Source organism: Rattus norvegicus, chromosome 12 (assembly GCF_036323735.1).
Source record: "Rattus norvegicus strain BN/NHsdMcwi chromosome 12, GRCr8, whole genome shotgun sequence".
Lineage (NCBI taxonomy): Eukaryota > Metazoa > Chordata > Mammalia > Rodentia > Muridae > Rattus > Rattus norvegicus.
This window is the reverse complement of record NC_086030.1, coordinates 41439117-41464531: the sequence shown is the minus strand read 5'-3', so window position 1 is coordinate 41464531 and position 25415 is coordinate 41439117. Positions and strand designations below refer to the sequence as shown.

Below are 25415 nucleotides of genomic sequence, written 5' to 3'. Positions count from 1 at the left end.
CAGGTGGGCAGGATGGTGTGGGGTGACCTTCCCTGGGGAGACATGAACAAACGTCTGTTCGTCTCAGACAGGGTACAATGACTGAGCAAGGAAAAGATTCCACCTAGCTCTAAGTGGATGGCCGATGGGTTTATTAGAGTTGCTTGTAGAGCATGGGTTGGGGGTTGCAGGGGTATAGGTGACCTAAGCATCGTGTTATCCAAAAGCCTCAACTTTCACCAGCAGTGACTCAGGAAAGCTGCACTCTTGACTTCCTCCCGAGGGAGCTGGTGGAGCCACAGGCAAGGCCTGGGGAACCTTTCCTCCTCTTCTTTGTTCCTGAGGCCCAGTTATCACAGGTTTTGCTCACTTCATCGTGGTGGCCGTGGGCCGGGGACTTTGTAATCATCATCACAACCTCAGCCCCAGGATGGCCATGGTCACAGCTGGACCTCAGCTGATGGGTCTCTGCAGGTGTAGGGGGTATACATGGGCTCGAGGGGCAGAGAGATGCCAGGGAGGAGTGTGGCTTCTTGGCAGGGTGGGGCCGCTGCTGACTGTGGGAATTGGAGCAGGGCTCAGGGTAGATGAACAGCAGACTGGCAGCTTTAAAGATGTCTGGTTCCTAGGATGTCTAGTGTGGGAGTCAGGGGCACTGGGATGAACACAGTAGAGGTCAATGAAGCCCCACGAAGTGGTTAAACAGAGGAAAGAAAGGGAGGGCCATGGCTGGGCAGGTGGTCAGAAGGGAGATGGTGTGAGAGAGCACATACATACATACATACCATACACACATACATACCATACACACATACATAGCATACACACATACATAACATACACACATACATAACATAAATACATATATATACATACATAACATGCATACATACACCATACACACATACATTCCATACACACATACATAACATACACACATACATAACATAAATACATATACAGACATACATAACATGCATACATACATACCATACACACATACATTCCATACACACATATATAACATACACACATGCATACATGCATATACATACATACACACATACACACACACAGACATATAGACATACAAAGACATACATACACCTATAGACACACGGATACACCTACAGACACACTACACACAAACATACACATACACAGAGCCACATGAGCACACATACATACATACAATCATTTGGACAAAGCAAGTCACACACACACACACGTACATACAGACACACATAGACACCCACAGATACACGGACACACACCATAGACACACATAGACACACATATACATATAGACACACAGATGCACCTATAAACTCACTACACACAAATACACAGACACATAAACACACAAATAATCACACACACTCAGACACATATAGACACCCACAGATACACAGACACACACACACTCCACCACAAACACACACACTCATAAGGATACACCTATAGACACACTACATACAAACACACAGATGCACACACACAGAGACACGTGAACATACATACATACACACACTCTTACATATATACAGACACATGTAGACACCTGTGGGTACACAGACACACACCACCTACAGAGACACACAGACACAGCACAGAAACATATATAGATAAACACAATACACAACACACACACACACACACACACACACACATCTGGCCAGATATTCTGAGTATCCCTTGCTGAGGGCTGGTGTCACTTTTTGATCTTTCTGGACTTCACACAGCGGCCTGTGGGAAGGAAGAGATACTGGTTACCTCAGTCTTTCCCTAGAGGTGTAACCACTCACCACACAGGAAGTGGAGGCACAGGGACCATAGAGGCCATGGCTGTCTTGCCCATGCCCACATCTGCAATGCCTCTGTCTGTCTCACATGGCCTCACCTTTACTGGCCATGGCTTGATGGGGTTGCCGTCCTTGTCCATGCAGCACAGGGCAGATGTGTATGCTGCAGCCTCCTTGGCAAGCAGGTCCCAGCGGGCATTGTGGCCTAGGTTGCCTGTCGGGTCAGCTGGGTCCAGGATGACAGGCCTGTAATTGTATTTAGGGCCAGTCTTATCCCCACAGTATCCACCTGTGACACTGGGTGGGCTTTTCTCCACTCTCACCTAACACTACACGGGCCAGAGCCAGTACCTAAGGACTCCTCTGTGTCTCAGGTACACACTCTAGGGTAGGGGTAGAAAAGAAGAAACATATGGAGTAGGATATAGTGGCAGAGGCAGGAGGATTGTGAGTTTGGAGCAGTCTGGGCTAAATAGTCTATTCAGAAAGGGTGGGGATGGGGGGACTGGAGAGATGGCTCAGTGCTTAAGAGCACTGACTGCTCTTCCAGAGGTCCTGGCTTCAGTTCCCAGCCCCCACATGGGGTAACCCACAACTTTCTATGATTCCAGTTCTAGGGATCTGGTGCTCTCCCCCAGGCTCCATGGGCACTACACACACACACACACACACACACACACACACACACACACACAGTTTTTAAAAGAGGAAGGAAAGAAGGAAGGAGGGAAAAAAGCAGTTGCACATGCACCAATTTTTTCATGTGTGCCCAGGCAGACATTGCTAATCACTTTCTACAAGTGAAGACAGGCATTGCTAATCAACTACAGCACTGGCTCTACCACCCTCCCTCCCAGCCTCCATGGTAGAAACTATTACCTAGCTAATGTATATCATGTACAACAGACTGTTTCTCAGTATAAACTGCTACTACCCACAAACTGTTAATGTAACATGAGTTCAGGGGACAATCTTGCTTACATCCATCCCCATTTCAGAGGTAGGTAAGATGGTGAAAAACATGTTTCTATAACCCAAAGGATGTAAAGCTTCCAGATCCAATGAATGCAAATACTAGATGACCAGTTGAATCTGAGTGTCTCAGGACTTGTGAATACATTTAAGTTTTGAGGTGGGAAGCTTACGAGGTAGCTCAGGCTGGCTTTGAACTTGAAAACCTCCTACCTCAGCCTCTTGATTTCCTCTCATTCTTTTATGTGTATGAGTCCTTTGTCTGCAGGTATGTCTACACACATACATGCCTGGTGCCATGAAAGCCAGAAAGAGGACATCGGGTCCCCAGGGACTGGAATAACAGATGGTCCTGAGCCACCATGTGGGTGCTGGGAATTGAACCCAGGTCCTCCGGAAGAGCAGACTTAACTGCTGAGCCATCTCTCCAGCCTTTCTATCTCAGCCTCTTGGATATTATGATTACAGATGTGCCTCATGGCCTCTGCAACTTTCTTTTTTTTGGGGGGGGGTGTTAGGGTCTCACATAACCCAGGCTGGCCTTGAACTTGTTTTATAGCTGGGAATGATCTTGAACTCCTGATTGCCCTCTCTACCCCATGAGTGTGTGCATCATAGTCCTGCACCACCACACCCAGTTTATGTGGTGATTGGGATTGACCCCAGGATTTCTTGTATCCTGGGCAACCTTCTACCAGCTGAGCCATATCCCGGCTCTCATTAAATATAAAGAGCATCGGGGCTGGGGATTTAGCTCAGTGGTAGAGCGCTTACCTAGGAAGCGCAAGGCCCTGGGTTCGGTCCCCAGCTCCGAAAAAAAGAACCAAAAAAAAAAAAAAAAAAAAAAAAGAGCATATGCGTGTCCCAAATCCTGCATGAGACCCACTCAGACTAACACACTATTTGTTGTTTGTTCACATTTGAGCTGAACTTGGTGGCTTGTATTTATTTCATCTGGCAACCACATTCACAGGCGACCCAGAAACTGACTATCTCCTCAGGAAATAAAAGCACCACTCTGGGAAACCACCCAGTTCAAGAGAGTGGGCCCTGCCCTTTTGTCCTCAGCTTCTAGGAGGCAGAAAGAAGTGGGTACCATGGATCTGAGGTCGGGGAGTCTGGGGGTGACCAAACCTGGGCTTCTGAAGCTGCATCTTCAGGAAGTCTCCGATGGTCTCGTCTTCTGCACCGTAGTTGATGGTCCAATAGACGCACAGCTGACGGTACTGGCCAATCAGCTCCAGAACTGTGCGGAAGCCCTCCGCCATGTTGAACTGGGGGTTCTGGCTGCCTCGCTCCCAGGCGTACACAGTCAGGAGCTCCAGCCCGTGCTGGGGGGGCAAGGAACCCTTCCCCTTGACTGTCTTGTTACACTGGAGAAGCAAGACACAGGAGACGTGCGTAGGTCCACGTTGGGAACACAATGCCCAATGCCTCACACAGGTTAAGAGGGACCCCCGGACTTGACAGTCTAAGGCTTAACCGAACGTCCCCGTGTGCCAGACGACTGGCTAGGCATCACCCTTGACACACGGGCATACTTCGTTAGCTCTACTCTTTGGGAGTGTGGGTGTGAGTTGGTGGAGCTCAGAGCCTTACTCATTCTAGGCAAGTGCTCTATCAGCACCCCTCCAAGAATCTGTGTCCTGGCTTGTCACTTCTTATTTTGAGACAGGTTTTTGCCGAGTTGGCCAGACTAGCCTTGAGCTCACTTGCTCTGTAGCCCAGGCCAATCTTGACTTTTCCATCTTTCTGCCTCAGCCTCCTAAGTAACTGAGATGACAAGCCTGTACTAGACCAGGCTTGACCCCACTTCATGGATGGGAAAACCAAGGTCCTCCGGGTGGAATGTGACTGATCTCACAGGCTATGTTTGTGGCCAGACCCCTGTCTCCTCTAAGGAAATTACTTAGGGCACAGTACCTGGGACCCAGCCCAGCTGTGTGTGTGTGTGTGTGTGTGTGTGTGGCGGGGGGAGGGGGTTGGGGGTGAGGTAGGAGTGACCAACAGTCCCTGTGACTAACCTGTTGGTACCAGTGTTTCACCAGACGGATCAGACTCTTGAGTTTGGTGGGACGGGAGCTAATGAAGTCCCGCTGCAGCTCCGTGAAGCAGGTAGAGAACTCTCCTGCATTACTGTAGCTCTGGATGAGGTCCGTGTAGACCCGGGGATCTGGCCGAGAGCCGGACTTCAGCTGACCTGTAGAGAGGGAGAAGGCTAGAGTCATTCTGTCTCTCACAGAGCCCAGGTGGGCCAGTTTAGAAAGCTGGTCTAAGAGACCCTTCATGTCCCTTGTCTAAGGGCGATTTGAGACCCTCTGGGAGATCACCAGGTGTGAGGGCGGGGCCATAGATATGGCACAGCCTAGCTTAGATCGCCCATGAGAGTGGGATTCTCTCCCTGGCTCCTTTTCAGCCAGCAGTCTATCCATCCTGGAGAGAGTTTAGGCTTATGGTGTAGTGTCTGTAACCCTCTCTGCTGCCTGCTCAGCCCTCTCAGGGAGGGGGCTCTGGTAGTCATAAGACAAAAACTCTTCTTTGGGTAACAGGGCTGCTGGGGTAGGGGCCCGATACCACCATGCTGGTCCTGTGGACCTAAATAGAAGCAGAGCAGACAAATTTGTGTAAGAAGAACCAGAACCTACATCACATCTAAATGCTTGCCTGTCTCATTCAATATGTGGGCGCTGGGAAGTGAACTTGGGTCCTGTGGTAGTTTGAATAAGAATGCCCTCCATGGGGCTGGAGAGATGGCTCAGTGGTTTAAGAGTACTGGCAGCTCTTCCAGATGAGCCCGAGTTCAATTCCCAGCAAGGACGGGATGGCTTACAACCATCTGTAATGGGATCAGATGCCCTCTTCTGGCAGGCAGGTGTACATGCAGATAGAGCACTCATATAAAATAAATAAATAAATATTTTTAAAGACAATGCTCTCCCCACGATAGGGTCAAATATTTAAATGCTTCGTCTTGAGATGGTGGAACTGTTTGGGAAGGATTAGGAGGTGTGGCCTTGCTGTTGTAGGTGTGTCCCTCGGGGTGGGCTTTAAAGTTTTAAATTCCCCCACTAAGCCCAGTCAGTTTCAATCTCTCCCTGTCCCTCTCCCCCTCCCCCCTACAGCTCCCCACTTCTATTACCTCACCCTCTTCCCTCCCCCTGTCTGCCTGGGGATCGAAACGTAGCTCTCTTCTACTTCTGCCGGCCATCATGCTTCCCGCCATTATAACAGAGCAACCTTCTGAAATTGTAAGCAAGCCCTCAATAAAATGCTTTCTTTTATCAGCATTGCCTTAGTCACGGTGTCTCTCCACCACAAAAAAAAAAAAAAAAAAAAAAAAAGTAGCTAAGACAGATTCTCTTCAAGAGCACCACGTGCTCCTAATCACCAGGCCAATCTCCAGCCCATCACCCAGCATCTGTGTGGCAATCAAAAAAACGGTGTCCCACACAGCAGGAGAGCTGTGAGACATCCACACATCTCCCTTGCCTGTGGCATGAGTAGGTGTGGTCTGCTTGCACAGTTCCCTACGGCCACCCACCCGGAACCACTCTGCCTCTGTTCTTCCTCTCCTCCTGCCTTTGTCTGGGACCTCACCAAGAGCATCGAAGGCTGGCAGCACATCGAAGTCCACGCTCTGGCCTAGCAGCGTCTTGGATGTCAGCGTGAAGCTGAGAACTCGGGGGTTCTTCCTCTTGGAGATCTCAAACTTGACATCGAACCTCTGCTTCTGCTGACACGCCTCCAGCTGAGCCTGGATCTCCGCGATGATCTCTGCCCGATGGCTGCCTTGTTCAGAGAACTGGCGGAAGCAGCTGAGGAACACCACCAGGTCAGCATCCGAGCGCCCTTGTAGAGCAGTGCCTTTGGCAGAAGACCCACCCTAGGGAGGACATAGAAGGTGGCTTGAGGGGTTGGGGATTTAGCTCAGTGGTAGAGGGCTTGCCTAGCAAGCGCAAGGCCCTGGGTTCGGTCCCCAGCTCCGAAAAAAAGAAAAGGAAAAAAAAAAAAAAAGAAGGTGGCTTGAGCCCTGAAGGGCCCTTTACAACCTCTGTGTGTGTGTGTGTGTGTGTGTGTGTGTGTGTGTGTGTGTGTGTGCATGTGTGTGCATGTGCGCATGTGGAGGCCAGAGGGCAACATTGATATCTCTTCCTCCTCCATTATCATATCATCATCACCACCACCACCATCATCATCACCATCACCACCACCACCACCACCACCACCACCATCATCATCACCATCACCACCACCACCATCATCATCATCATCATTTTGAGACAGGGTCTCTCCCTGAGCCTGGAGCTCACTAATACAGCTCTACTAACTGGCCAGCCGACCCTGGGGTCATCCTCTCTTGACCTCTGGAATTTGAGTATCACAAGCACTGCTCCAGCATGCCCAGTTCATACAGTTCTGGGGACGGAATCCAGGGATGCTTGGATGCTAGGTAAGCTCTCTACCCATCTGAGTGATGTTTCTCTCCGAGAAAAGCGAATCCTTTCAAGAGGTTTAGCACTACCAAGGGCTGCCACAAAGGGAGTCGTAGAAAGTCAATCCGGCTTTGCACATATTTGTGGAAATCAGACAGCTGGTTGTTGTCATTAGCGCTGAGGTTTTTTTTTTTTTGTTTGTTTGTTTGTTTTTTGTTTTTTGTTAAGAAATAAAGAGGAAAGCAGATCCAAGAACCAAAGAGAGTAGCCATTGCCTGTGGATGCCTCGGTACCCTGTGGATGCCCCTGTATTGCACCGTACCTGCAAAGGGATCTCCTCCCTAGCTCCCAACTGTATCCCCTGCCTCGTTCCTTTTCTGTGGACAAGGACATCACTAGAGCCCACCAGGTGGCTGGAGAGCGGCCCCGCCCCACACGAGGCCCCACCCCTGCAGCTCCCTGGGTCTCACCTTGACCACCTTGAGCACCTTGATGGTAGAATTCCGGAAGCAGTTTTCTTTCAGGAAGGAACATATGGTGTCCACTGCTCTCTTCACCTGAGTCAGGAAATGGCGGTCAGGCTGGAGGAATTCACAGATGAACTTGTCCAGGTTCTGAGCCGGGGTCTGGTGAAGGAGGGCTGGCTGTGGGGAGAAACAGGTGGGGTTTGCTGAAGCAGCGTGCTGGGGACACCCGTGTGTTGTCATTCGGCATCCATGGAGGCTGATGCTCCCACAGTCTCCCACACCCCCTGTTCTTCCTCACTGGCTGGCATGTGCTGAGGCAGCCTCAGTTTCCCCACCTTTAAATGGGTACAGGCGTTCCTCTCCATCCCAGTGGATCTTACATGTTAAATGAAATAGCATCACACTGGCTGTGGTCCAGATATGATTTGTCTTTCAAAGGTTCATGCACTGCATGCTGGGCCCTCTGTGGAGATGAGGGACCTTTAAAGACGGAACCTTGAGGAAGGTGCCTCAGGATGGGCTAAAGGTGGTCCTCAGAGAACACTGAGTGTGTTCTGACAGGAAAATGTGACAAGAGCCAGCCTGGCCCTCGGTATCCTCGTAGTCTAGTCATCGCAGTGGCCTCTCACCTTGGAGCATGATATCTTATTTCAACACTTTTTCCCCCAACTGTGACAGCATCTACCATGGCACCCTCAACACAGCCCAGTTCACACCAGTGCCATAACCTTGAGCTGCCTTCTCTATAAAGTTGCCTGGCTTTCAGTATTTTGTTAGAGTCACAGAAATGGATTGAGTAAGACAGTAGGCCTTTGGGAGCTGAAGGTGGCTTATGCCTTGGGTTTTTCTCCTCCAAATACAGAGCCCGACTATTTGACTGGGACTTTAGAGATGGGGAATGTGTTGCTTTGTGTAATTTGACTTTTAGTAGTCAGGTTTTGTCAACTTGATGAGCTAGGGATCATCTGAGAAGAGGGAACCTCAGCTGAGAAAAACGTCACTAACACACTGGCCATAGGCAAACCTGTGGGGCATTTTCCCGACTAATGATTAAGGCTCGAGGGCCCAGCCCACCATAGGTGGTACCATCCCCTAGGCAGGTAGTCCTACGCTTCTGAGCAAGCCAGGAGGAACAAGACAGTAAGTAGCCTTTGCTTCCACTTCCTACCTCCAGGTTCCTGCCTTGTCTTTTCTCAGGGATGGGCTGCAATGTGGGACTGTAAGCCAAACCAACAGTTTGCTTCAGCTGTGGTGTTTATGACAGCAACAGAAAGAAAATTAGAACAGGGACACAGAAGAGGGTGAATGGGATGAGAAACCCAGGGTTCAGTCAGGCACAGGCTTTGGTCTCAGGGAGGTTGAAGAGTGGGGACTGCACCCCAGATAAAGGCAGTTTATTGTTCCCAGGTGTCCCTTGGGCACCAGCTGGGATATGACCTCTTACAGAGGTCAGCTCTCCAGAGGAGTAGCAGCTGTCACCATCAGTTCTCCCAGCCACTGGAGAGGGGGCAGCGAAGGGACCTGGCGGGGAGCTAACATGCTCTCCACCCGAGTGCCCTGCCTCTTTAAAACGTTAGAAACATACCATTTATAATGTGGCATGGTGTGTGTGTGTGTGCGTGTGTGTGTGTGTGTGTGTGTGTGTGTGTGTGTGCGTGTGTGTGTGTGTGCGCACACACACATCACAGAATCACAGATCGTAAGTGGAGGTCAGAGGACAACTCTGTGGAGTCAGTTCTCCCCTCCCCCTTTCCCGTGTGTTCTGGGAACTGAACTCAGGTACTCAGGCTTGTGGGCAAGCACTTTACCCTTGGCTCATCTCAGTGGCTCCAGGGCCCGGTCTCTTACCATAACATCCCAGGGTGGCACCAGAGTCCCATCCCTACTCTGAAGGCAGACTTGTGACTCCAGGGCAGCCGCCTCCTGAGCCAGCAACTTCCAGTTGCCCTGGTCCATGTTCCAGGTGGGATCTGCAGGGTCTAGGATTAGAGGCCTGGGGACAGAACAGAGGGAGGCAGGAAGGACAGTCAGTTGGAATTCAGGGGCCAGAAGGAATGTTGGGTGGAGCCTAAACCAGCTCTTGGGGCCCTTGACTTTAATGGTGTTTAATTTTGTGCTAATCAAATGGGCCCCGGGGTCCCCTGGGCACCCAAGCCCATGCTTCTTTATCAGACTCCAGAGGCAAGCAGGGAGGGTGGGATGGGTGACTCAAAGCTTACCATGGCCTCTTCCTCGGTCCATGGACTCCAGGAGAGAGTAGGAAGAGGGGACTGAGGTGGTTGCTGGGGAGTACGCACCTGGCTTTCCGAAGCTGGCGGAGAAGGTGTGCTCTGATGGCTGGGTCCTGCACACTGTAGTTGACTGTCCAGTAGATACAGAGTGACTGGTGCTGCTGGACCAGCCTCAGGACAGTCCGCAGGCCTTCAGCCATGCTAAACTTTTGTTCTCCGCAGCCTTGTTCCCAGGCAAAGACTGTCAGGAGCTCCAGGGCATAGGCTGGGGGCAGAGCAGCACCTGCTGTCTCTCCTCCTTCAAATCGAGCGGCAACCTGTCGCCCAACCAGAGATCAGTCAATGTGGACACTTACTCTAGGCTGGTCCTTGGGACTTAGGAGGTGGTGGTTGGTTGTATGTAAAAGGGAGCCTCAGAAGAACTGGTCACAGAGACTGCTGGATGATGCTGTCTGGTTTACAGATGAGAAAGCTGAGGTCTGGAGGAGGCTTGTGACCTATCCCAGGTCAGACCGTGAACAGGGAGGTGAGATTTGGGTGGTATTTTCTTTAAGGAGCATGAGGAGCTATACAGGAATGGGGGCTGCAATGGGTATCGGGCACCATCTAGCAGGTGGTAAACATGGGTGCAGGAAAATGTTTGTAGAATACACAGCGATGATGAAATATGGCCCACCCTCAGGGCTGCTGGACCAATCAGAGCTAAAGCCCGCCTTCAGGGCTGCTGGACCAATCAGAACTAAGGCTTTCAGGGCTGCTGGGCTTGCTGTGGGTCCAGAACTAGTCTGACTTAAGAATCCTTGCGACTTGTCAAAAATCAGCTTTGACACCAGGGGTAAACCGAGGTAGGATATAGAGTCAGTGGACCAAAAGCTGGTAGCTCCTGGCATTTCGACTCTCTTCTGCTCTTCGGGGGCCAGAGCTGATGGCTTCTGGCAATGAACTCTCTCTTACTATTCTGGGGCCAAGGCAGATGGTTTCTGGCAATTGACTCCTGCTGGTAGCAGCAGGGGATTATAAAAAGAAACTTAGTTACTTGGGCCTGAACATCTCTGTGTCCAGGGAGACAATAATTTCACATATGCACATATAGACATATGTATGTGTATATGTGCACACGTGAAACATATTTACAGTTAAACGATAGAGCAAACCTCTAACAAGCGGGCTCTAACAACCTTTATTTTTTCTTTTAGCTTTTTATAGGTTTTCAAATGAAAGTTCTCTGTACAAGAGAAAAATTACCTCACAGATAAAGTGTTACACCAGAGAGAGTTACAGCAAGACGGTGATTAAGTTCAAAGCAGTTGTTTTATCTGCGACTCGTTCTATAAGCCCATTATAAGTTCAAAGCAATAGTTTTATCTATCAGTGGCCTTGCTCTCTCCTGGGGCACACCTGTGGCCTCTTCCTCGGACCTGACCTAGAATGAATGTTTTTCTTTGATAAAAAAAAAAATCTGTCCTGAGCCTATTTCTCTTCCTAGTACAGTTTACTTGCTTGTAGTGTATAAACTTACTGAACTGCTTATCATGCAAGTTTATTATTCTATGAAGAGGGGACACTTTCTATCCTTGAACTCCATTCTATCTTCCTGGCAAAACCACTAAAACCATCTCCTTAGGCTTCCCATTAATTATTCTAACTTCCTAAAGTTATTTAAACCAAAGTCAGTAATCCTTGAAAATCATCGATTCGTCTAAACACTATCAGTACAAGAAAGCATATCTTTATATCGATTCTGCAGGAAATCGCCCAATAGAGTGTTAAAAACCCCAGGAAACAACAGGCTATGTTATGCAGTATGAGGAATGCAGCAGCGGCACGTGTGGAAAGGCAGGGGAGCAAGAAGCGATCCATGAGATGAAGTCCCTTAGGTCCATGCCTCTCCAGAGCTCACCCCTCGCTGCCAGGCAAAGCAGCAACCCATTTCCAGAAGGCTTACTCGCTTGTCACAGTTTCCCTTGCATGGCTCCTGCCAGTGACCTCACAGGAAGCCCTTTGGGATGTGTCGACTTAACAGCTGGCTTCCACCAACCCAAAGGTTAGCATGGTGAGGCTAACGCAGAGCTCTCCTTTTTGCTGCTGTCCACCATTGTATCTCTCTCTCTCTCTCTCTCTCTCTCTCCTCTCTCTCTCTCTCTCTCTCTCTCTCTCTCTCTCTCTCTCTCTCTCTCCCTCCTCCTGTAGTGTTTTTGGTACAGGGTCTCTCTATGTAGCCCTGGCCGTCCTGGGATTCACAGAGATCTGCCTGCCTCTGCCTCCTGAGTGCTGGGGTTAAAGCTATGTGCCGTCACCCCTGGCTTTGTTTACTGTTAACCATAAAATGTCATGCATGAAACTGTCCCCACGGAACACGGGATTTGGTGACCTAAATCTGATGGTGTGTATTCCAGTCCATGTTAAACTAACTCCTACCCCTTTAAGGAGAGAGCTGGTTTTTGCTTTTATTTAAGGGCACGGATGTGAGCTGGCCTTCAGAGAAGGGCTCGCTTGGAGGAAGGCTCTAGAAGCTGCCCACGGTGCAGTACAACTTGTAAAGAGGTGATGGCAGACCATCCTAGGCATTTTGGGGGGTGAAGACTGTGATGGAGGTGGCTTCCTGGGAAGGGGGTGAGGTGGCTTCTGGGAAGGGGGAGGGGGAGGGGGAGGGTGCTCACCTGGCGGTACCAGTGTTTGACCAGTAGCATCAGGCTCCTAAGTTTGGCAGGGCGAGTGTTTATGAAGTTCCTTCGGAGCTCTGCGAAGCAGGCTGCATGCTCCCCAGCCTGGCAGCCGCTGCTGAGGAGGGAGGAGTACGTCTCGGGTAGAGGTTTGGCGCCGGACTTCAGCGGCCCTGCGGAAGCACAGAACACCCATGACACCAGTTCACCCCGCACATTGATTAAGCTCAGCTTTAATGACTCAGTACTGGTGCCAGCCATGTTAGCAATCTGTGTTAGCATTACCGTACTGTGTAGCCCAGGATGGCCTGGAACTTGCAGCGGTCCTCCTGTCTCAGCCTTTTAAGGGCTGGGATTATAGGTATGTAGCATCTGGTTCACAGTTTGCACTACCTATCCTCACTCTGCAGTGGGCTCTGGTGCGAGACAGGCCTGGGTTCAGATTCAAGCTGTGTGGATTGCCTCTCGGCCCCAGTTTTCTCTGTGTAGAAGGGGCTCATGAGGCTGGAGAGATGGCTCCGTGGATCCCATTTGCCCGTGGAGCTCTCAGTAACAAGTCACAAAGGAGGAAGTGCGCCAGTGGGACAGAGAAGGCGTCTCAGGGATGGGGGATTTAACACTTTAATAACTTGAAACTGGGGGCTGGAGAGATAGCTCATAAGTTAAAAACACTTGTTCTTGCAGAGGACTCAGGTTCCATTCTTGACATACACTGGGTGGTGCAAACCTTGTGACTCCCATCTTGGGGATCTGGCACCGCCTTGTGGCTCCTGCAGGTACTGCATGCATGTAGCATTAAAGGTAAGCACACATGAAACAAAAATTAAGGGGGGGGGGAACCCAACAATTCGAAACTGGTCCCACATCTATGATCCCGGAAGACTTGGGGGGGATGGCACTCGGCCTGCACATCAAGACCCAGTTTAAAATAAATAAATGAGTGGGTGAATCAAGAGAACAGTGGAGCTAGGGCTGATGGCCCAAAAACAGAGAAGAGAGAAAATGGGGCTGGAGAGATGGCTCAGTGGTTAGGAGCATTGACTGCTCTTCCAGAGGTCCTGAGTTCAATTCCCAGCAACCACATGGTGGCTCACAACTGTCTGTAATGGGATCTGATGCCTTCTTCTGGTGTGTCTGAAGACAGCTACAGTGTACTTATATTCAGTAAATAAACCTTTGGGGAAAAGAGAGAGAGAAGAGAGAAAACAGAGTGGCAACATTCAAACAGCAGCACTAGGGACTGGTGCTGGGGAATGTTTAGTGATTGCTTTAAGATCTCCGAGGGGTGGTTTTCAGTGCTTGGTGAGTCCCAAAGGAGTATGACAGGTGCCTCTTGTTCAATGGTTCCCGGTCCCACAACTGTCTTACCCACTGCATCAAAAGCGGGCAGCACACTGAGGTCTACCCGGTTGCTGAGGTTGGTGGGCACCAGCTGAAGATGCAGAGCATTGGACTTCTGTTCAATAAACTGGAGGCTCAGTCCAGGTGCTGGGTTCTGACACCAGCGCTGCAGCTGGGCCTGCATGTCACACAGGATCTCTGTCTGGTGTGAGTTCTGGCCCTTGAAGTCCCCGAGAGTTTTATAAAAGATGACAAGCTCCACATCACATTTGCCCCTGAGGTCTGTGCCACGGCCAAAAGAGCCACCCTGTGGAAGTAAATGCAGCTCAGACCTTGTACTCTCCAACCCTCCAGGAACCAGGAGCCTTAAGAGCCCAGGGGCCTTAAGAGCTCAGCGGTTAAGAGCACTGACTGCTGTTCCAGAGGTCCTGAGTTCAAACCCAGCAACCATGTGGCGGCTCACAATGGGGTCTGATGTCCTCTACTGGTGTGTCTGAAGACAGCTACAGTGTACTCACATACATAACATAAATAAATCTTAAAAAAAAAAAGGAGCTGAGTTGTATCTGTGGAGCCTCTCTCCAGGTCTGCTGTGTCAGACCAGTGTATGGCTACTAACTCAGGTGGAATTGAGGCAGTGACCTATTCCATCCCCTTCTAAGCACATCTAAGTAGCAGGAGGTGGAAGTCCATATCCTGGAGACCAGTGAGGCTGTGTGTGTTCTGTCAACCACTCAGCTTTCATCCACATATTCACTCAGGAATTTAATTCATTATGGTTGGTAAACAGAAAGTCCCTGGCTTTGGGCTTTGCTTAATGCCTGCTAGGGCAGGATGGGTGCTGGACACTGGATACACTGGCTGGTGTATGTGTGTGTGAGAGAGAGAGAGAAAGAGGGGGAAAAGGGAAGAGGAGAGGGGAAGGGAGGGGGAGGGAGGGAGAGAGAGAGAGACTCCATCTATATAGTCCTTGCTGACTTTGAACTCAAGAAACCCCCTGCCCCTGCCCTTCAAGTGCTGGGATGAAGGGTGTATGCCACCAGGCTTGGTGAGACTAACATAAAAAAATACCATGGCTAGACATTGGACAGGTCTTATCAGAGGGGAGGGGTATGAGAAAGCTGAGGCTGGGGGAGGGAGGGAGAGCATGTTCCAGGAGAGAAGACCTGTCTACAAGCCCCCTGACAAGCCTGAAACCTGTGAAGCAGGTCAGTGTGAGGCCAGAAAAGGTTAGAAGCAACCAGAACTGGCCCCACAGCCCTCAGGAGAAACACAAGAAGATTCTGAACTCAAGGGGGGGGGGAGGGATCCAATTGTTTTAACAGGGATTTTAAAAAACAAAATGCTAGACACCTTATTGGTGTATGTGTGGCGGGGGGCGGTTGGAGGGTAGCTCGGTGACAGAGCAGTTGCCGGGGACAGCAAGGTGCAGGCGTCAGCCCAAACCACACCAGGATGAACAACAAAACTGTATTGCTAAAAGCAGAACAAGCCAAATGTGGTAGGCCATACCTGCAATTCCAGTTCTAGAGGCAGGAGGAGTGTCTAGAATTTTGGGCTAGCCTGGGCTACATAGTGAGTTCCTGGATAGCCTGGGCTACATGGAAGACCCTATCCCTCCTCAAAAAGTTTCAAACATTGAAGAAGAGGAGGAGGAGGAAGAAGAAAGTAAAAGCAAGCTTAACCGGCTTGGCTTTTGATGGCATGGAAACGTGGCCACAATGCTGGATGAACATGCACAGCATGGGAACACCAGAGGGCAAGCCAGGCTAGCCATGACATAGGACATAGAGAGATGCCAGAAGTTACAAACAGAGCTTTGATTTACACTATTTCCAGCTAGGATTCCACTAGGATGTGATGTGACTGCATTTTAACCCAAGGAGCGTCTGTTTGTCTATACCCAGCCAGCCAGCCACACCTAGGACATCTAGTTCCCCTGACCAAACTTGGCTCTGTTGAGGACCCTCCCTGACTACCGTGGTTCCCCAGGGGCATCCCAAATGGCACCTTCACCTTAGGACTTACCTTGCTGACTCTCAAGACTTTGTCTACACACTTCTCCCGGAGGCAGCACAGGATGGTGTCGATGGCCTGCCTCACCTGCTGCTGGAACTGGGAACTCGGCCTGAGGTGGTCCTGGATGAAGGAGTCCAGCTCCTTGCTGGGGATCTGTGACAGATCTGGGCCCATCTGTGACCCAGCGGTGGACATACTAGAGTGGCCCGGAGGCGTGTTTGAGGATGCTGTACTCTGGGTGATCCAAACATGACTTGAGGGATTCACCACTGTTTCACTGACAGTCTTTGGGTGCACTGATTTTTTGAGGCTCTTGTGGGTTTCAGTGACCATTGGGTCTGGCATAGCGGAGATCTTGGTGGCTGTTTCTGGGAGTCCTCGGGCTGGATTTGATGGTTGTAGGCTCTCTTTCATTGGCTGAACAGCAAGGTGGCCATTGTTGTCTTCAAGGGCATGCTTAGCTCCTTGTTGGATAGGGTGACCCAAATCCAAGATCCCAGCACATGGAAGGCCCTGGAAGGTGGTGACCAAGCCTTATCAGCCAGAGCAGAGGTGTCTCTCACCACCTAGGCTTTCTCTCAGCCTGTCTGGCCACAGCTGAGGTGCCTGAGGCTTGGGGAGGGGGAGGGAGTCATGAGAGATATGAACCTTGGTGTACAACAGGCCAGGTGCTATGCTGGAGAGAGAGCTGTGAGGAATTCTAGGTGGACAGACATATCCAGGGAGCCAAGGACACCACAGGCAGCCCCAGGTTGCCCACACAACCTTGGCACATCAGCACAAAGCCTGTGGTCCCCAGTGTTCCCTCACTCACCGGCCCCTCCCAAGGTTGCACAAGGGCTCCTGAGGCCTCCTTGAAGCACTGCTGGTTAAAGCTGTATTCAGCCTCCTTGGCAAGCACATCCCAGCACCAGGCTGTCCCATTGCCTAAGTCCCATGTTGGGTCAGCTGGATCCAGGATCACGGGCCTGTAATTCCAGTGACAAGAAAGCTCCAGGCAGTCTGAAGGGTCAGAGTCAGGGCAGATCTGACACTCCTCTCAGCTTTGCCCTTCCAGACTCACAGGGAGGTTTCCTTATTTGCAAAAAAATGACATCACCTGCTTTACCAGAGCCAGGTCCTGAACTCCAATGTGGTGGTCTGAATGAGAACAGTTCCCCAGAGATTCACATATTTAAATATTTAGTACCCAGTTGGTGGAACTATTTGGGAAGGATTAGGAGGCGTGGTCTTGCTGGAGGAGGGGTATCGCTGGGCATGTAGGTGGGCTTTGAGTTCTCAAAGACTCTCCCCTCCTCATTCCCGTTCCCCCCCACCCCCATCCTGCCTGTGGATCAGGATATAAGCTCTCTGCTACTGCTCCAGCACCATGCCTGCCTGCCTGTTGCCATGTTCCCTGCCACGATGGTTCCATCCCCTGGAACTGTGAGCCTCAATTAAATTCACTCTATAAGTTGCCTTGGTCATGGAGTTTCCTCATAGCAATAGGAAAAAAAAAATAAAAAAGAACCCAAAACAAAACTATGGCTATGAAGCAGAGGTACGGGAGAACAAACAGCACCCACCCCAGGGACTGTAATTCACGTCCCGTTCTAGGCCTGCACATTCATTCGTTTGGCCCATACGTACCGATGCTCACATAACTGTCTCTAACAGCCCTGTTCACGAATGGGACTCGCGGCGTGACAAATTCACCCAAGAGAAATATTTCTCACGAACCACGAAAGAGTGAGTCACAACCCTACGGCTACATCACCGAGACTTAATGAGGAGGAAGACGAGCCAGGCCCAGCAGGGCAAGCTGCCAGATTCTCTCCACTATAGCTAAAGACCCACTAGGCAGGACTCTGATGACGGGGTGCGGTTGCCTGGGAGGGGCCCGCCAGCATGCTGGACATGTTTGGTGGCCTGAGAGGTGCCTTCGAAGGTGTGAACTGCCATTAATGTATGATTGTCCCGTGACGACTAAACAGGCACAACCACGTGATCCCTGGGTGTGGTTCTGTTTCTAAACTCCTCCAAGTGTTAAATTAGTCAGGACCAATTTGTTCCCCTAGTATAACAGGACAGGAGAGCAGACAGTGGGAGCTGAGGGAATGAATACCTGGGTCTCTTAAGCTGCCTTCGCAAGAACTCCCCAACTGCAGGGTCTTCGAAGCCGTAGTTTTCCGTCCAGAAAATGCAGAGATGCTTGTTGCGTTGGATCAAGGCCAGGACAGTCCGGAGCCCTTGGGCCAGGCTGAAGGCATCCTTCCTACAGCCCTGCTCCCAGGCAAAGATGGTGAGCAGCTCCAGCGCGTAGCTAGGGGGCAGTGTGGCTCTCACAACCTGTGTCTGCACCTGCGAACCCAACCGCAGAGAGGGCTGGGCTCAGTGAGAAAGGGACACAGCTGGGGCTCCATAGCACCCCACAGATTGCTTCCTTAGCTAACCCCAGGACCCAGCAGCACCCCAACCCCCTACACCCAGTCTTTCTCGTCTGCCTACTGTGGGGTTTCAGACTGACATGAGGGAACCCGAAGGAATGAAAGTCAAGCCCCAGCGGAAAGGTGGCCAGAGAGGAGCCAGCAGGGAGACTGATGTTGGTTGGTTCACTTTTCCCTCAAATTAAAAGAGGCGGGTCTGGGGCTCAGTGAGATTGGAGAAGATGAGACCCGGGGTACCCAGGGAAAGGGTGCTAAAGAGCCATGCTCCTTCCTGGGACGCAGCCGTGACTGAGCGGCCGTGCTTCACACATTCCTCTGGGCCCTGTTTCTCACTTCTGAGTCTGTATTGTGTCCTTGGGACCCCACGCACTAGGGAGAGAGGGGGCCCACACTCCTAAAGGAGACGAGCTGGCTCTCCAGAAGCGACTTGTCTGGGTGGAATCGCCCAGCAGCCTCCCAGTACATTCCCCTCATCTCTGGGTGTGTGGCACAAAGGTCGGGGCACACGGGCACCCACCACTCAGGTATTAGAAGAATCTTCTAGAACCTAGGATGCCTGGCTCCATAGTTGTTCTGATGTTCTCCTCCCTGCCATCCTCCCTTCTTTATGAAAGAGGGTCCCAGGTAGCCCACGCTGTCCTGAGGTTTACAGTGGAGTCCCAGGTGATCTTGTGCTCAAGGTCTTCCTGCCTCCCACTCTGAGAGCTGGGATTACACGTGTGTGTCATCATAGCTGGGTCTCTTTGTTTGTTTTTAAGAGAATCTTGCTATGTGGCCCACATAGGCTTCAAATGTCCAATCTTCCCCCTTCTCCTCCTCCCAAATTAGGGTTCAGAGCCATACATTTACTCATAGGGACTCCTCCTTATGTGTGAGGAACCCCATGTTCCTTTATGGGGAAGTGGCAAAAACAGAGGGCCAGAGGAGTCTGAGAATTTGCCCAAAGTCAAAGAGCAAATGAAAATCAGAATTAGAACCCAGAATCTTCTCACACCCAGACCTGCCTACTATGAGTAGTTTACTGGAGCCAAGATATGTGGCCCTGATTTGAGGGGAGCTTGTTCGCTCCTCTCCAGGTGGAAGCACAACCCGCCTTTCCATCAGAGTTGCTAAACAAGCATGAATAGATCAGGAAGCCATTCTGAGTCTGGGAAGAATCTGAACTCATTCCTACAGAACGAATCATTCAGAGAAGAAATGATTATACCTGCTAACATTGAAATCCAACTATTCTCAGTGAGAAATGGTTTTTAAAGACAGCAGAGGTATAATCCAGACCTGGAGACCACATCCTCATTATTGTAAATAACGATCAACACCGTAATATGTAAAGAGCACCCATAAATCAACAAGAAGTCAGCTCACAAGAGAAAACCACAGACAAAGAACACAGCAGGTACTTCCCAGAAACAGAATAAGATGGTCACTAAGAAAAATAAACCAACCAGTCTTAGTCTGCAGGCAGGACCCACCCAAGCAGCCTCACCTGGCGGTACCAGTGTTTGACCAGCAGGATTAAGTTCTTAAGTTTGACTGGGCGGATATTCACAAAGTTCTTCCGGAGCTCTGTGAAGCAGGCTGAGTGTTCCCCAGCCTGGCAGTGGCTGCTGAGGAGGGAGGAGTACACATTGGGTGTTGGCTTGACTTCAGAGTGGAGCTGTCCTGGGGGCATCAAGGACAGCGGGTTAGAAAGACACAGAGGACACTGTGGGCACTGAACTCAGCCCCTCTCTGGAGCTGGGGGCGGGGGTAGGGGCTTGGAGACAGGGATGTGGGGGCTGAGAGGAAGAATAGGACTTTCTTTCTTTCTTTCCTTCTTTCTTCCTCTCTTTCTTTCTTTCTCATATGTAAGTACACTGTTGCTGTCTTCAGACACACCAGAAGAGGTCACCAGATGGTTACATTACAGATGGTTGTGAGCCACCATGTGGTTGATGGGATTTGAACTCAGAAGCTCAGGAAGAGCAGTCAGTGCTCTTAACCACTGAGCCATCTCTCCAGTCCCAGAACAGGATTTTCAAGATGGCTAAACAGAGAGGAGCCTCTAGCTAAGGCATGGGTGTCAGGGGCCTGGCTGCTGTGGTCAGGAATTGGTCACAGCAAGGTACAGGCAATGGCCCCGTACCTTTGTCCTCGTTCACAGATGGGGCCAGAAGCGTATTTCAGGATAAGCCTAGCATGTTATAGGTGGAGCATCTTAGACAATTCCAAATTCTTAACAAAGGCTTCAAAAGTACATTTTCGCTGGGTCATCACAAAAACCTTTTTTGCTTTTAGGGCAGAGGGAGAGAGACTGGAGCTGCACGGTGAGGACCAGTCACCCGCCCCAGGACCACAGAGCCAAGGGAACCAGGCCTTTCTGGCTGCTAGGTGTCTAAAATCAATATATTTAGGCAAGAAACCAAGAACCAGAGAGGGCTAGGGGCTCTCCTTGGTCACACAGCAAGTAGGGTAGAAGGTCAGAATGCTTGACCAGTCTTTCTTCTAGTGATGATGCCACCAACTCTGAACCAGGCTGGGGACCCCTCACCTAGGGCATCGAAGGCAGGCACCAGGCTAACATCTATCCAGTTTTCTTGGTCCACCGATGCCAGGCGAAACTGTAAGATGCCAGACGCCTTTGGCCCAGAAAACTCAAAAGTCAGGCCAGGCCCAGGGTTGCACCCCCAGGACTCCAGCAATGCTTGTATGGCGCCCAGGATCTCTGTGTGACAGGTCTTCTGGTCGCCAAAGCTCCGGAGGCAGTCGAGGAAGATGACGAGTTCGACATCAGTGCCACCTCTGAGAGCTGTGCCTCGAGCATGGGCTCCTCCCTGTGAGGAAGAGAGACAGCTGAGGACTGTGCTCCAGGACTCCCATAGGAGCTCCTGATGGACTGGGTGGGCCGTGAAGGCTTGGGAGGGGCCCTCAGGTAGCTATTGGCATCCAACACCAGGCAGAACCCAGGTTCTGCTCACAGCAGCCAGGCTTGAGTTTCAGAGAAAGATTTTAATCCATAAAAGCACACCTGTAATTGATGCTGGACTCCAGCCCCACCAGCCCTGATCTATTTAAAAAATATTTAATTGATTCTTATTTCATGTGTATGGGTGTTCTGCCTGCAAATATGTATGTGGGGTGTGTGTGTGTGTGTGTGTGTGTGTGTGTGTGTGTGCATGCGTGCCTGGTGCCTGCAGAGCCCAGAAGAGGGGTCCTGGATTCCCCTGGAAGTGAAATTATACCCAGTAGTGTGCTGCCAGGTGGGTGCTGGGAAATGAACCCAGGTCCTCTGTGAAAACAGCCAGAGGTTTGAACCCTTGAGCCCTCTCTCCAGCATCCTTTTTGGTTTGCACATGTGGGCATGGGGTGCATGTGCCCACGTGCATATGGGGTGCACGTACAAGTGCTTGTGTGTATTGTGTGTGTGCATGTGTGTGTTTGTGTGAGTGTGTACATGTGTGTGTGTGCATGGGGTATGTGTGTCCCAGTGCTTGTGTATTTGTGTGTGCGCATGTGTACATGTGTGTGCACATGTATGTGTGCATGGGGTATGTGTGTACCAGTGCTTATGTGTATATGTGGGGGCATGTGTGTGCATGCATGTGTGTGTGTTTCCATGTGCACGCATATGTGTGCATATATGTGTATGTGTGTGTGTATGCATGCCCATGAGTGTGTATGTGTGTGTTCGCATGTATGTGAGTGTGTGTGTGTGTGTGTGTGTGTGTGTGTGTGTGTGTGTGTGCTCATGTGGAGGCCCAAGGCTGATGTCAGGAATCATCTCCCTCACTGCAGTAGGATTCCTGGATCAGACCCAGAGCTCTCCAACATGGCTGGTTTCTCTGGTTCAGCTTGCTCTAAGGATGCACTGTTGTCCACTTTCTGAGGCCTGGACTATAGGCTACCACACCCACATGTCATTTATGTGAATTCTGGGTATTTGACCTCCAGACCTCATGCTTGTTGGGCGTTAACCACTGAGCAGTCCCTCTGGCTTCCATTCTCAGCTCTTTAGAGCCGACTGTGGTCAGGAAGTTGACTCTCTTTGTGGCAGCAAGTACAGAAGCATGCTGGGACAGGCCTAGTGTCCAGACCTTTCCGATGGTGTTTGGTCTCAAAGCTTCCAGTCTGAGGACTCTGGAAGGTGACTCCTATGACTATCGCTGTCAGTTATCTGCTCTCAGTACATAGCTGCCCTGGTTGTGGCCACAAATATGGTGGCAGATACCGGTACGTGACCCCAATCATAGGACAGGAAGAGTCAGATAAGGCTCGGGCCCCATGCAGTCTGGGGCCCCCACTGATGATGCCACGCCCCTCACAGCTGATCCTCTCTATGGCGTGTGGAGAAATAGGAAGTAGTAGAGGAAATAACCACTGGGCAGCTTCCAGTCTCACACATGAGCACCTCCCTAAGGATGCTGGGAGGAAGGTACTACCATACCCTCATCTTGCAAAGGAAACATGGCAAACCAGGGGAGGGGACGCTTCCATCTCTCTTCCTTGAAGCCAAAAGAGAACAGGAGTGTTGAGTTTTGGTCTTGCTGGCCACCTCAGTGCTAAGTTGTCAGGCCCGAAGACCTGGATTCTGCACACAGACCTATATGACCCTGACCCCAAATTATTTCTGGTTGGTGAATAAAAATGCCAGCAGCCAATCGTCATGGAAAAGAGACATAGGTGGGGTTTCGGTTTCCTGGGCTTGGGGTCGGAGGAGAACCACATGGAGAAGAAGGTGGCGGTAGAGGAGGAGAAGTGGCCACGGGTTAGGTGATCCATAAATACGTGGCCCTGAGGGCTGGCCAGTTGAAGTTAAGAGCAGCCCAGATGAAACATGGTAATAATAACTCAGGGTTATCAATAGGAAAGTGGATTCTAACAGCATAAAGGGTAGGCATCTGCCCAGCTCTTGTGCTGCTTAAGGCTTATTGTAATATAAAGGCTGTGTGTGTGTCTTTTATCTGGGAGCTAAATGGTCAAAGGCGAGATAGAAACCTTGGGTTTGGGATTAAAAATCTCTACAACAGAGGAGGAGGGGGAGTGTCCCAGCTGGTGCCTTAGTGGCATAGTGTGGGTCTTGCCAACCCATCCGGTATTGAGCTCAATTTTGGTTTTCGAACCCACCCCATGGGGAGTTTAAAGAGAACTTGTCCCCATGAACCCTGCTCCACCCCCCCACTCCCCACCCCATCTTCTTTGTGTGGCTGAAAGGAGACTTCATAACCTGTGGTGGCCTCTGGTGAACCACACTTGTAACCCCAGTACACGGGAGCCAAGTCTGAAATAATGGCCTGGTGATTCCACTTGCTGCTCATTCACCCTCCCCTGAGGACCTAGCGACTCCCTAGTGCAATTCTGCCCCAACTGCTCCTGGCCTGGGTTGTATAGCTCTAGTGACTGGGGGGAGGGGAGAGCCTAGGCAGCTTCCAGAAGGCCTTGTCCCTGCTGGTGAAGGCTTTCCAGTGGGGCCCACTTCCCTAGGCTCAGTCAGGAAAAGCAATAGATTCATTGTTCCTCCAGAGTGACCTTTGGTGAGACTGTTTTTCTGTTAGTCCCTGAGACCTTAGGAGGAGGGACAGACTTGCCCACATCCCCCATTGCCTGGAAGGGATTCAGCCACACCCGAGATGCAGAAGGCAGGCTCTGTGTCTCCCAGACCACAAGCCTCCTTCCACTTCTCCAGCTCAGAGGCAGCCTCAGGAACTGGCCAGTGAGCTGAGACCTACCCAGGACAATCTCAAGTCTCAATCCTAGGTCCCCATGATGCCCCTGCCTCAGCAGGTTTACCCAGGATTAAGGCAGCTCACAGTTTGTCTCTCCTGCTCTCTGAGCATCCAAAGGTTATAGGGACAGCCTGGCAGGGTGCTCAAGTGACAAGGTGTGGCTTAGAGCAGTAGCTTAGCCGCACTCAGCCTCAGGTTCCCCATGCATAAAGCTGGCAGTGATCCCTATCCCCAGAACCATGAGCTTTGAGGGACTCTGTGTGGTTTAACCAGGTCATCTTCTTTTTCTCAAAGGCTGAGCCCCAGTGGGTGTGATTCCCCCAGCCTCAGATCAGGCAGTGTGAGGCCCAGAGGCTGAGTAGGTGGGTCAACGAGACAGCCTTTAAGAGAGAATAGGAAGCAATCAGGTCACCCGGTGTGCCCCTGGTTGTGCCTTTACCTTGGATGTGTAACTTGCTGTTTGATTCCTCAGTTTCCCCACAGACTGGCTCATTACAATAACGCCTGAGCCTTCCCTCAAGAAGACCCTGAAGGTTTCTGCCTTGGGGTGCCCCACCCTCTCACCTTGATGATCCTTATCACCCTTGGTCTCTGTAACCCTCCGGCTCCGTTCTTCCTTAGGACGTTGTCCAGGGACCCCAGAGCACGCCGCACAGCCGCTGTGAACTCAGGGGCTGGGTGCAGGCTGTGGGCCACCAGCTTGTCCAGAGCTCCGGCTGGCGTGTGGTACAGGTCCATGTTGACCCATGCCCTCAGGAGAGTTTCGTTTCTCCCTAGGCTTCTTGGGGTGCTCCTGAGCTGACAATAGGGTGTGTTGCCCGTGTCACCTCTGTCATTCTCGATCATTCACTTTCGTTTTCTCCTCTCTGCCAAGTTCCTCTCTTCCCTAAGCTCAGGGCGTTGTTGAGATTATGTTTATGGTTGTGCTGTTTCCTGGTGAAAGATCCCACGCAGAGAGACCCTTACTTAAGTCTTGGGAAATCGCGGACCCCAGACACAGAGAGACCATTTTGGATGTAATAAGCAAAGGCGAGGTTTATTACGGAGACCTATTACAGAGATCTCTGGGCCGACACGTATCCCGCGCAGGAGACAGAGGAGTCGGCCCCGAGAGGCTGAGAAAAAGAGTATTGAAAGGCAGAGGCTGTGAGCACCAGGGGATGGGGGATGTCAAAGGGGAATGTATCACAAGTTACAAGATTGTTTTATGGCTCCAGGAGATAAGGGGACTCCAGAAGGTTTTATGGCCCCCTGGTTCCTGGAACAGAGCTACTAAATCAGGAGAAGGGTAGGGTCTTCAGGTCAAAATTGATGGAGCATTTGTATTTGAAGCACCTCTGGTTAGGCTTGGGCTGCCCGGTTTCTTGGAGTGCTCTCTGC

The 25415-nt window shown here is 50.9% G+C and overlaps 1 protein-coding gene across 2 annotated transcripts; it reads right to left on the bottom strand.

Annotated features, from left to right (window-relative positions):
* Nucleotides 1-1139: 1139 nt before the first annotated feature.
* Nucleotides 1140-24887, bottom strand: Oas3 (2'-5'-oligoadenylate synthetase 3). 2 transcript variants are annotated; one of them, NM_001009493.1, is given in 16 exon segments: nucleotides 1140-1725; nucleotides 1880-2027; nucleotides 3888-4126; nucleotides 4778-4953; nucleotides 6351-6636; nucleotides 7657-7830; nucleotides 9502-9646; nucleotides 9951-10201; nucleotides 12545-12720; nucleotides 13916-14195; nucleotides 15917-16420; nucleotides 16722-16875; nucleotides 18012-18247; nucleotides 19820-19995; nucleotides 20864-21146; nucleotides 24600-24800. In NM_001009493.1, coding segments are annotated over 16 exon segments (3414 nt in total). In that variant the 5' UTR covers nucleotides 24774-24800; the 3' UTR covers nucleotides 1140-1713.
* Nucleotides 24888-25415: the final 528 nt, after the last annotated feature.

Bases quoted from the DNA above. Each gene is read 5' to 3' on its own strand.
- Oas3 (XM_039089662.2), bottom strand. From the start codon at position 24,881: ATGATCGAGAATGACAGAGGTGACACGGGCAACACACCCTATTGTCAG. The intron at 19,996-20,863 runs GTGAGGGGTCCC...TGATGCCCCCAG, and splicing joins GCCTGCCTTCGATGCCCTAG to GACAGCTCCACTCTGAAGTC. The intron at 10,202-12,544 runs GTGAGCACCCTC...GTTGGGCGACAG, and splicing joins TCAAACACTGGTACCGCCAG to GTTGCCGCTCGATTTGAAGG.